The 9906-nt window shown below is 52.2% G+C and overlaps 2 protein-coding genes across 2 annotated transcripts; both read right to left on the bottom strand.

Moving 5' to 3' along the window:
- Positions 1-4841: 4841 nt before the first annotated feature.
- LOC103906495 (proto-oncogene Mas-like) lies at positions 4842-5801 on the bottom strand. The gene has a single exon (XM_009288449.1). It carries the CDS (start codon positions 5799-5801, stop codon positions 4842-4844), a length of 960 nt encoding a protein of 319 aa, XP_009286724.1.
- A 2919-nt stretch (positions 5802-8720) lies between these two features.
- On the bottom strand, positions 8721-9644 carry LOC103906398 (proto-oncogene Mas). Its single transcript, XM_009288336.1, has one exon. The coding sequence runs from the start codon at positions 9642-9644 to the stop codon at positions 8721-8723; it is 924 nt and encodes a 307-aa protein (XP_009286611.1).
- Between the last annotated feature and the right edge of the window lie 262 nt (positions 9645-9906).

Genomic DNA, 9906 nt, shown 5'->3' with positions numbered 1-9906 from the left:
TGAGTGGCAGGGGGTGTGGGACAAGATGGGCAAGTACCTAGGCCAATGGGCACCCCCAGTGTTTTGGAACTTCACCCCTGAGAAAGTGCAGAATCCTGAAAAGTTAGTAGAACATTTGGAAGAAGTATGCTGTCACCCTGGCAACTCCAGAGAGATGCAGCTCATTGCAACGTGCTGGGGCCTGGCCCATGCCTACCGAGCCCTGTTCAACACCATTCAGTATCCTCAAAGGGAAGAGAAGGTCTCTGGATCTGACGGTAAAACGACACGCACTGCAGCCACTCAGACCTGGGCAACACGCCCTGTGGCCACTCCGACCCCAGCGACATGCTGTGCGGCCACTCTGACCCCAGTGACAAGCCCTGCGGCCGCTCAGACTCACCAGTGTGTGGACATGCAACAGCATAAGGGCTACACCCACTGCCTCTGATAAACTCTGGCTCCTTTTGCTCAGCAGATGAGTTTTGCGGTGTTTTGGGGGACCTCTTGCCTGGGGAAAGTCTGACACGCTAGGCCCTGGGAGAGCTCTGGGCATCTCTGTTGTCCAAGCAAGGCAGGGCTCTTCAAAAACGATAGCAAAAATGGGCAAGCCAAGGGGGTCATGCGGGCACCTCGCCGGCACCGCTGCACCCATGCTGAAGTGAAATGCTGAGCAAGGAGTAGATGCAATTGCTGTCGTGGGAAGCAGCCGTGTGGCTTGTCCGTGGGGTAGTGCAGCCCCCTCCTGACCCTGGTTCCCTTGGCATGGAGACATTGCGATGGCAGAGCTGGCCGTACCTCTACGTTTGCTGCTGCCCCGAGGGGAGGTGGAGGGCGAGGACTCCCGGCAGAGCCACTTGCTCCTGGAAGCCAAGCAGGATACCCTCGTGAAGAGAGGCTAACTGGCAACTCACCCCCACCAAAATCCCCCTCCCGGCCCAGCTGATCCCCTCTGCCTCCTCTGGGCGGGCGCGGACCCCCCTGTGCAGGAGCGGGAGCCTCAGGCCCCGCTGCTCACCCACACCCCAGCCTCGGAGGGCTGCGGGGACACATCCAGCACAGGGCCGGCGGTGATTTCACAAATATCTGCGGGGTTGATGCCTCTAGATGGCAGGAGAGGGGTATGGATCGCACGGAGCATCCTTGCTCTTCTGTTTAAAGAGCCGGTCAGCAAAGTCAGCCCTGCACTCCCAGCTGATGGAAAAACAAACCAACTTCAAGTAGGGCTGCAGAGCTGGGGAAGAATCTCTTATACTTTAAGTGGGAATTTGTCACACTCTTTAGTTCCAGGGTTAAATCGTTCTGAGAAAAGTGTAGTTTCGATAGTGCCGGGGCATTATGAGTGGCGTGTTCCCGGCACTCATGTTCTTGCCAAGAAGTTCACGCAAGGTGCTGCTTTCCAGCTGTGCTCCAGGGGAACATGGCTTTTTGCAACAGACTACGGCTGGCTGAGGAGACATCGTATCCTGGAGGTTGTCACATCCCTGCTGGGGTCTCTCAGGGACCGGACAGCACAGTATGCATCCCCGCAAGGGGGCAGGGAATCTGCTCCAGCCCTGCTCCTATCAGGCCCTACAGGAAAACCAAGAGAGGATTTTAAGACATGTTTCACTTTTTTTAATATCTCCACAAAAGTTTTGTCCACAGGGACAAAAGCATTCCAAAGGAGGCTTCAGATTCTTTTGTCTTACTTCAGCCAAGGCTATGATACCCTGTCCTCCAAACTTGGAAGGGGAGATGGGGGGAGCTATGTCTCCAGAAAAGGCACCAATTTTGGAAAGGAAATATTTCAAGGTGAAGGGTGAGATAACACAGCGCAACTCAGGATGTCTGATGCCAAAGATCAGCTCTCTGATGCCAGAGAGAAGCACAGCGGGCGAATGTCAGCTACAGAGGCTGAGACGGGAACCTGCTCTGGCACAGCTCACCAAGCACTCCCCAAACGTGGCTCCAAGCCATGCCATGAAGCAAGGCAGGGGATTACCAGATCAGATGGTCTTGGCAAGTCAGAGACACTAATTGCTGTATTCTCTTTGCTCGCAGCAAAGATTTCATAGCAACTCCACTGAACACACCTCTGTGTCCATGACCAAAAAGAGCCTGAAATATGGAAATTAACATAACCAGATGTACGGGCCACTTAATTTTATAGAAATTAGGAGCATCACACTGCTCATCTGCCTGTGCGGGCCGGCGGGGAGTGGGGCCATCCTTTGGTTCCCCAGCTTCAGCATCAAGAGGAAGCCCTTCACTGCCTCCATCCTGAACCTGGCCATCCTCAGGAGGAGGTGAGCAGCTCCTCTGCACAGCTGTTCCAATGACTAACCATACACTCCAAAGTCCTAGTTGTACTGATCTTTTTCTAGTTACTTACCTAAGGCATCATTTTGTTACTACTCCTAAATTAAATTTGGATTTCTTTTTTTGTTTCCGACATGGTAACTCTGACCCCAAAGTCTGTTGAATACACAGCAACTGGGCTTCACTGCACAGCTTGCCGCTGGTGAACAGAGCAAGGCTGACTCAACTCTGTCAGAAAATGGCTCATTTCCTCTCATTCTAAAGCCTCTGTCTTGTCTATGAGGAGGACAGGTACCTCCAGAGCATGATGCACCTCATCCTAAGGTAGGTGCCTGCAATAATTGGGATGAGCCATCTGTAACAGTGCCAAGACCTCCTCGTTCATTCTGGGAGGGACCTGGGCAGCAGATGACATCTGTCTGGGATGTTTGCAGTTAGCAGAGATGTATCTCACTGTAAGAAGCCTCCAGTTGGGCCAAACCACGGCAGTGGAGCTGCCCACACGTGCTGAAAGCTTTCTTCGGGAACAGCTGAGCACACCAGGAGAGCACCTCCTTGTAGGTGCTGAGGCCGGCTGAGGCAGGCAGAGGTGGAAGGGCAGAGGAAAGAGCAGAAGGAAAGGACGTCGCAGCATCCCAGCAACTGGGAGACTGCTGGGAAAAGCGGGGAGGAGGCACGCTGCCTGACAGGGGAGATCATCCCATTTGCAGGTGACAGGGATGCCTGTCTTCACCCACCCATTTACCTGCCTCTTACACAGTGGGAAGTTGTCCATCCTCTTCCCACTGCCTTAAATCCAAGGGTAACTAACGTGCCACTGCTTTTAGAAAGAGAAGCGAGAGTATAACTCATGGGTGGTGAGTCATGCTTTGAAGACACATGATGAGATTAAACATCTAAGAAGCATTTATTAACAGAGTTGTTTTACAGAACAGGGCAGGAGTCTTCCATACTTCAGAGAGGTTTTTTTCTCCCTCTCTCCCACTTTCCTGCCCTTTGGAAAGTAAAAACTTTCCGAGTTACAACCTGTTGTCCAGGAAAGGGCTCCCATCATCCAGGGAGTGTCTCCCAAGGCAGGTGCAGAAGGGCCACGATCCTCCCGTGTGCTTTTCCTGCTTCCCGGGATCTCCTTTGCCACTGAGTCACCCAGGCCACCAACTATCCGAGCTTCTTGTTTTTACCAGGGAGTTTTATGGGTTTAGTTATCATGGCTCTGTACCTGTACCGCCCCAAGTGATCGATTTTCATTCCAGCCTGTCCGGTGACACATAGCTGTGGGCTGAGGGACAAGCCAAAGGGCAGAGAAACTTCTGTCACCATCCCAGGTCCCAGAGGCCACGGCGTCAGTAGTTCCTGGGGTTGCTATTTCAGTCTGCCCTGCTGATGCCTTTTCTCCATCCACTCCTCCCTGCCAGCTGCATCTTCCCAACATTTCCCTTGTGCTCATACTAAAGTTAGTGCAGCCTGGTGGGGAGTCACACCAGGAAGCAAAACCAGCTCGAAAGCAATGGTTTGTTGGTGGCTTAGTTCACAGGCAAACAAGAGCTGGTGTATCCCCCAACTCCTTGACAGCAAGGGCTGACAGACACGGAGGGGAGAGAGGAGCAGAGAAAACGCTGCCACTACCACTTTTACCCAGCAGGTGCCTGAGCCAGGCTACAGGGAGTCAGTCCTCATGGCCTCAACAGGGTCTTTTCCATAAAAAGTCCACTGTTTTCCTTCCCTCTCCCTGTATCCTCCTTCACATGGAAAATCCAGTCTTTAGAGAGTCTTCAGGCAGGGCTGTGCTTTTTGGGTTTTTTCACTTTAACCCTACTCCCCTTGTTTTTCTAGATGAGGAACAGACACACCAGAAATAGATACAGACCTCAGGTCATGGTTGCGAAATGGCATTTGCTCTAGACAGCCCAGAGAAAAATGGGAGGAACCACAAGAGGCAGTTCCAGTCACAAACCTTTGCGTGCAGACGACCCACATGATGTGCAGACAAAACTCAGTTTGCAGCAGAAGCAATGCATTTCAGGGAAAGCCTTCCAGGGGCGATCCCAAACGCATGCCTGCTTGCCTGGTAACAAAGCTGAATGTGAAGTCTCTGCGTATTCTTACACGTGTCAGCACCCGCTGGAGATGCACACACAAGGAACTGCCCAGGAATTGTTCTGCCCTGCTGTGCCAAGCTTTCTTATCCACCCACGCTCTGCTCTTAAGCAGACACACCAAAAAAAACCCACTGGCAGGAGCTAAGAGCCTCCACGGCTCTTTTAATAGTGCGCAGGGTAGAGCAAGCTCACTTTTGAGACAGGGAAAGCTCAGACCTGTTGAATAGGACAGATTCAAAGCAAAGGTTTCAAAGCAAAAGGTTTCGATGGGTATTTCATCACGCTGTCCAGTGTCCGCCCCAGGCAGGGGTTCCCGTGCCACCCAGCACGTTTTGTTGTGCTGCAGCTAATTCCGTTCAGCTGCAGCCGGACCCACACCGAAGCCATCTTCCTTGTCTCGCCCTGGCTCACGGAACGCCTCCGTCCCTAGAGCATCTTCTCTCAGGGAGGGGCTGCAGAGGTTTAAACAGCTGTTTCCACTGTGTTTTCTCTGGGAGTTTCGCCTCTATTTTGGGGCTCTGTTACGTCTTCAAAAGCCCTCTGGAAAGCAACCCTAACAGAGAGCGTGAACTTCTTTGCACAGCTCCCAGCCAAGAAGTAAATAACAGGGTTGATACTGCTGTTCACACAGGCGAAGGGGAGAGAGGCGTCAAAGACAAAAACGGAAAAATCAAACAGTCTTAGCAAGAGCCAGTAACCAAAGTCAGCAGTGAAGAAGGGGAAGAAGAAGGCAGCTAGCAGGACCACAACACAGAGCTTCCTTGGGGGATATTGCCATGAACAGCACAAGACCCTGGCAAGCAGGGTTAGACCAGAAAAAATCAGGATAAGCACCGATAAGAGGTAGCTCAAGATGAAGACAATGAGCGCCGCAGGGCAGAAGTAGAGGATCACGGTGAGCAGGAAGGAGAGGGCCCAGAGCAGGGCACACACGAGCACTGGCAAGTGCCAGGAGCGGTGGCAGGGGCAGCGGGCCAGGGGGAGGACAGACAGAGACGTCATGGCACTGAAGGCTGTCAGGAGGTAGGTGCTGGTGGTGAAAGCGAAGAGGATGGTGATGTTCAACACGGTTGTCATGTCCCGTGAGCTCAGCCTGTGACAAAGGCTCTCTGGGCCGTAAAATATCACAAGGGCAATGGCGATGGAGAGGAGGAAGGTGAAGTCGGCGACGGCCAAGTTGAGGACATAGACGGTGATGGGATTCCTGCGGACGTGGGAGCCGAGGAACTGGAGGATGGCCCCATTCCCCACCAGCCCGCAGAGGCAGATGAGCAGTGTGACAGGGACTTTGCTCAAGTGACCGGCTTCACAGTCGGTCCAGTTGTAGTGATTGTCCTCATGCCTCAGCAGCCTGTGGTGCCAACTCCTGTTATATGCTGTCCCACCGGGCTGGCTCCAGCAAGCAGGGCTGGCGCTTTCCATGGCAGGGAACAATGTGCTCATTACGAAACCTCTGCTGCTTCTCCTTCCCCCACAAACAGCTGGAGGGACGAGATGAAACAGAGACATGTTAGCAACTCTGCTGTCCCCCACACTAGGCTTTTCAGATCTTTGCAGCCATGCCCCAGCTTCCATGTGGAGCACAGAGAGAAACAAGGGACAGGAGAGATGGAAGACAAGATGTGGGGAGATGGGTATGACGTGCCTGGCACAAGACCACGTACAGAGGTGTAGCAAAAGCTAGGGAAGTGCCTCCTTCCTGGCTTTGGACAGGACAGATCTGGAGGAGGGAAATAATAAGGTGAAAGGATTGTCCTTGGAGATGTCAAAGAGCAAGTGGGTTTGAGGGTGGATCTGATATGGATTCTCAGGTGTCTAATATTACAATTGATATTACTGAGCGGCTGGGTTCCTTCAGTTGGACACTCATTTCATTATTCCCCTACCACCTTTTTCCACAATATTTATAGGTTTTAATATCCTAGAGACCACTATTCCCCATCAGATTTGGTGCAAATTGACCAACAGGTTCAAAACCGATGAGGGGAGGCACTGATTAGGCTGAAAAAAAACCCCACTCAGAAAAGTCTGACCTTCTTTCCTCTCGCAGCCTGGAGAACTTCACTGGAGCAGATGCGCTGCAGGCTCACATCACCTCGTGCTCGCCAGCTGCCGCCCCTATGATGGGATCTTCATGAGGTTTCCTGGAATTATCACTTGGAAAACTGGACCGAAGCCTGCCTTGGTGAGCCCGTGCAGCGTCCAGCATGGGGTCTTTTCTCAGGTCCTTTCACAAAATGCTTTTCATGGTGTTAGCCAAGCAAGTGTTCTTGCAAACAGGGAACTATTTCATTGCATTTGACAGTATCAGGGTTCTGGTTATAATCTATTCTTGGCTTTGTACAGGAAATGACTAACAAAAGACCTAGGGGAGAAGCAGATTGTCTCCATGTCAGGTTCCTCTTTCATTTCATTTTAAAGCAACCCCAATCCCAAAATATTCGTATCTTTGAACTGGCTGAACTTTTCTCCTATCATTCCAGGGGTGTATCTTTAGGACCCTGCGCTACAAGCTTGGTGTTGCTCCAAACCTTCTATTTCTGATTCAGATCTAGGTTTGCCACTTGTCTACCACAATTTCACAGTGATACTTGACCTTCAAATCCACAGTTTCCAAGAGCCTGCTACTATGTGCATCAAGGAGCTAACTGAATAATAAGGTCTGTGCATGAACCAGAGCACAGGCAGGAGGCGGAGAGATGACTTAGGATTTCAGGAAAATCTTTTTTTCCTAAGGAGAGGTGAATCAATGCTGCTCACTTGGTTTTAGCCATTTAAAAGTTAAGGGTTTCGTCTGGGTTGTCTTCTACACTCCCTTTGTAGTCAGTCAGCAGCCTACAATGGTTTTCTCAGACAGGCCCATGTAACTTCTAGAGAGCTGAAGTTAGGTGAGATGATTCCTACCCAGACTGACTGCGGTGAAGGTGAAATGCAAACAGCTCCTGCTGGGAACTGGCACGCGTGGGGACCCCAGGACCAAAACCGCCTCCTCTCTCCCTCGCTGACACTGCGTTTGTGTCCCAACCACAGAATCTCACATCCCCTCACCAAGCCAACCCTTTCAAGTGCAAACAGGTCATGGTAAGGAAAGCATCAAGGTACACCAGCATAATGCTGGGCAACACAACGCTTGCTGCCCGATCTATCCGTGTGCTCGACAAAAGAGCAGAGCTACCCAGGGTTTCTCAGCTTCTGCTTTCGTGGGCAACATTCTGAGCATGTTCGCCTAAACTTTTGATTTCCAACACAAGATTTACAGACATCAGTTATTTGTTTGTATCGGGGTCAGGCTTGTATTTGTTCAAAAGAAGCTACGTTCTGTAAATATTACGGCTCTGGTAGCAGTTGTTTCTCTGTGTCAGGAAAGCTAATACAACCGTCTGGCAGGTAGAGCTCAACCTCCTTGAGCAATCGCCTGCGAGAGCCTTCCCATCCTCTATTTCTGTCTCTTTTCTTGGGTCTGCCCTGGCAGTTTGCGCCATGGGCTTCTCCACCCGGTGCACCGAATTGTGCTTTCCAACTGCCATCAGCCCCTAGCTGGCTGGCTGTCCGTCCGTCCTCTGTCCAACCCGGCACAGTGCTGATCACCGGCAGCGCTTGCCTCTTTGCCTGTCCCTTCCTGCCTCCCCGGTTAAACCCCCTTGGCAGGGTGAAGGTTTGGCTGCTGACTGATGCTGCCAGCTCCATCAGCCAGACCGAGATGGATTTTCTCTGTCAGACTGTGGCGCAGGAGGGCGTCAAGCCAGAGGGAGCAGAAAACGTCATTTCTGTCCCTCACCATCATCTCCTCTGGTCTGGGGGCTTTTGAGGATCAAGGTAGTGAGTGCTTAGTGCTTTAGTATCAGGCACCAAGGTCCCAGAAGAGGGTAGAGGCAGGAAGAGTTGGGACATCTCGATGCCGGGAAGCAGACAAGGTACAGATCAGGGCCCAGGAGCGTGGCCATGTTAACCCTGGAGAACAGGAGAACAGATGAGGCAGGACTTTCTGGACCACATCATTTCAGCAGTATAAACTAGCAGGCAGCATGAGGGGACTGTCACAACTGCAATTTTGAGAACAAGCAAGGGCACACCACGGAGCCGGCAGGGGAAGAAACTGCAATCACCAGTAAGTTACATGAAAGACACTTTTATTAAAATAACTTAAAAAGAAGTTTGAGGTGGGAACCAGCCCTGTCCCTGGAAATCTCATCGAGCGTGGCCGTGTCCTGGGGGACGCGCGACTGTCCACTGCTGGTCCTGCTCACCCAGCCGGGCAAGGGCTCTGCTTTTGTGGGCATTGGCCCGGGGTGCAGAGGCAGGGCTGTCCCTTTCCAGGTGCCAGTCTGCAGCCATAGGGGTTTAGGCAGCAATTCCCATCATGGGGGTCTCACCCACCTCTTGGGAATCTGCCCTATCTTCAAAGACCCTCTGAAGAGCCACTTTGACAGATCCCCTGAACCTGGACTTTCCACAGCTCCCAACCAGGACATAAATAACCGGATTGATGCTGCTGTTGACAGAGGCCAGCAACAGGCAGATCTCAAAGACAAAATTAATGTAGACAAAGAAGTTGAGGAAGATCTGGACACTGAGCGGGATGCCAAAGAGGAGGAAGAAGAAAACAGTGAGGAAGATGACAGTGTACAGCCTCGCTGAGTGGTGTTGCCAAGAGCTACGCCTAAGCTTGATGAAGAGGATCACGTTGGAAAGAACCATAAGGGGAGAGAAAAAGCAGAAATTGAGAAAGCACAAGGTTCCAAGAACCATCCAGCAGTGTTCAGAGTGACCCAGGTCACACACAAAGTACACCAGCCCGGCAAGGACACAGGCGAGGGCCCACAGCAGGCTGCACACGACGGCTGACAGGAGCTTCGGGCGGCGGCATCGGCACCAGAAGGGCCAGAGGACGCCCACACACCTCTCCACACTGATGGCCGTGAGGAGATAGAGGCTGGTGCTGTACGTGAGCAGAACCATGGAGTGAAATAGTGGCAGCACCCGCAAAAGCTCTGGCTGAAAGCAGCTGAGCATGGGCATATGGTATATTACAAGGAAAGCTGATGTGCAGAGGAGAAAGCAGGCGTCCGCGACGGCCAGGTTCAGGAGGTAGGCGGTGAAGGGGTTCCTCCTGATGCGGAAGCCGAGGAGCCAGAGGATTGCCCCGTTCCCCACCAGCCCACACAGGCAGACAAGCAGTGTGATGCTACCGGTGACGATTTCAGGGATGTGTTCTGCAAAGCACCTGGTCCCATTGCGTCCATCCCCATAGGCCATGCTCTCCATAGGCGCTGGGGACACCGTATGCCAGTCATGGATTGTGTTGTTGGGATGTCGGTCCATCTTCCTCCTTTCTCTCTCGTGCTCACCTGGGGAAAGGCAAGAGATGAAGGCAAAATTAGTGACTCTCAGGTCCCCAGTACTGTGAATGTCCTCTGGCCATTCAGTCTTCCCCCTTTCTCCACGGGCTACAACATCTGCAACCCAGAGAACATAAGAACTGAGCAGAGAAAAAGGGAAGGGAAGGGAAGGGAAGGGAAGGGAAGGG

The sequence above is a fragment of the Aptenodytes forsteri genome, unplaced genomic scaffold, assembly GCF_000699145.1.
Source record: "Aptenodytes forsteri isolate BGI_AS27 unplaced genomic scaffold, ASM69914v1 Scaffold202, whole genome shotgun sequence".
In the NCBI taxonomy this organism is placed as follows: Eukaryota; Metazoa; Chordata; class Aves; order Sphenisciformes; family Spheniscidae; genus Aptenodytes; species Aptenodytes forsteri.
Note: the sequence above shows the minus strand (reverse complement) of the source record. Positions and strands in the feature narration are given on the sequence as shown.

Excerpts from the sequence above, each read along its gene's own strand:
- LOC103906495 (XM_009288449.1), bottom strand. The coding sequence starts at position 5,801 with ATGGAAAGCGCCAGCCCTGCTTGCTGGAGCCAGCCCGGTGGGACAGCA.
- LOC103906398 (XM_009288336.1), bottom strand. The coding sequence starts at position 9,644 with ATGGAGAGCATGGCCTATGGGGATGGACGCAATGGGACCAGGTGCTTT.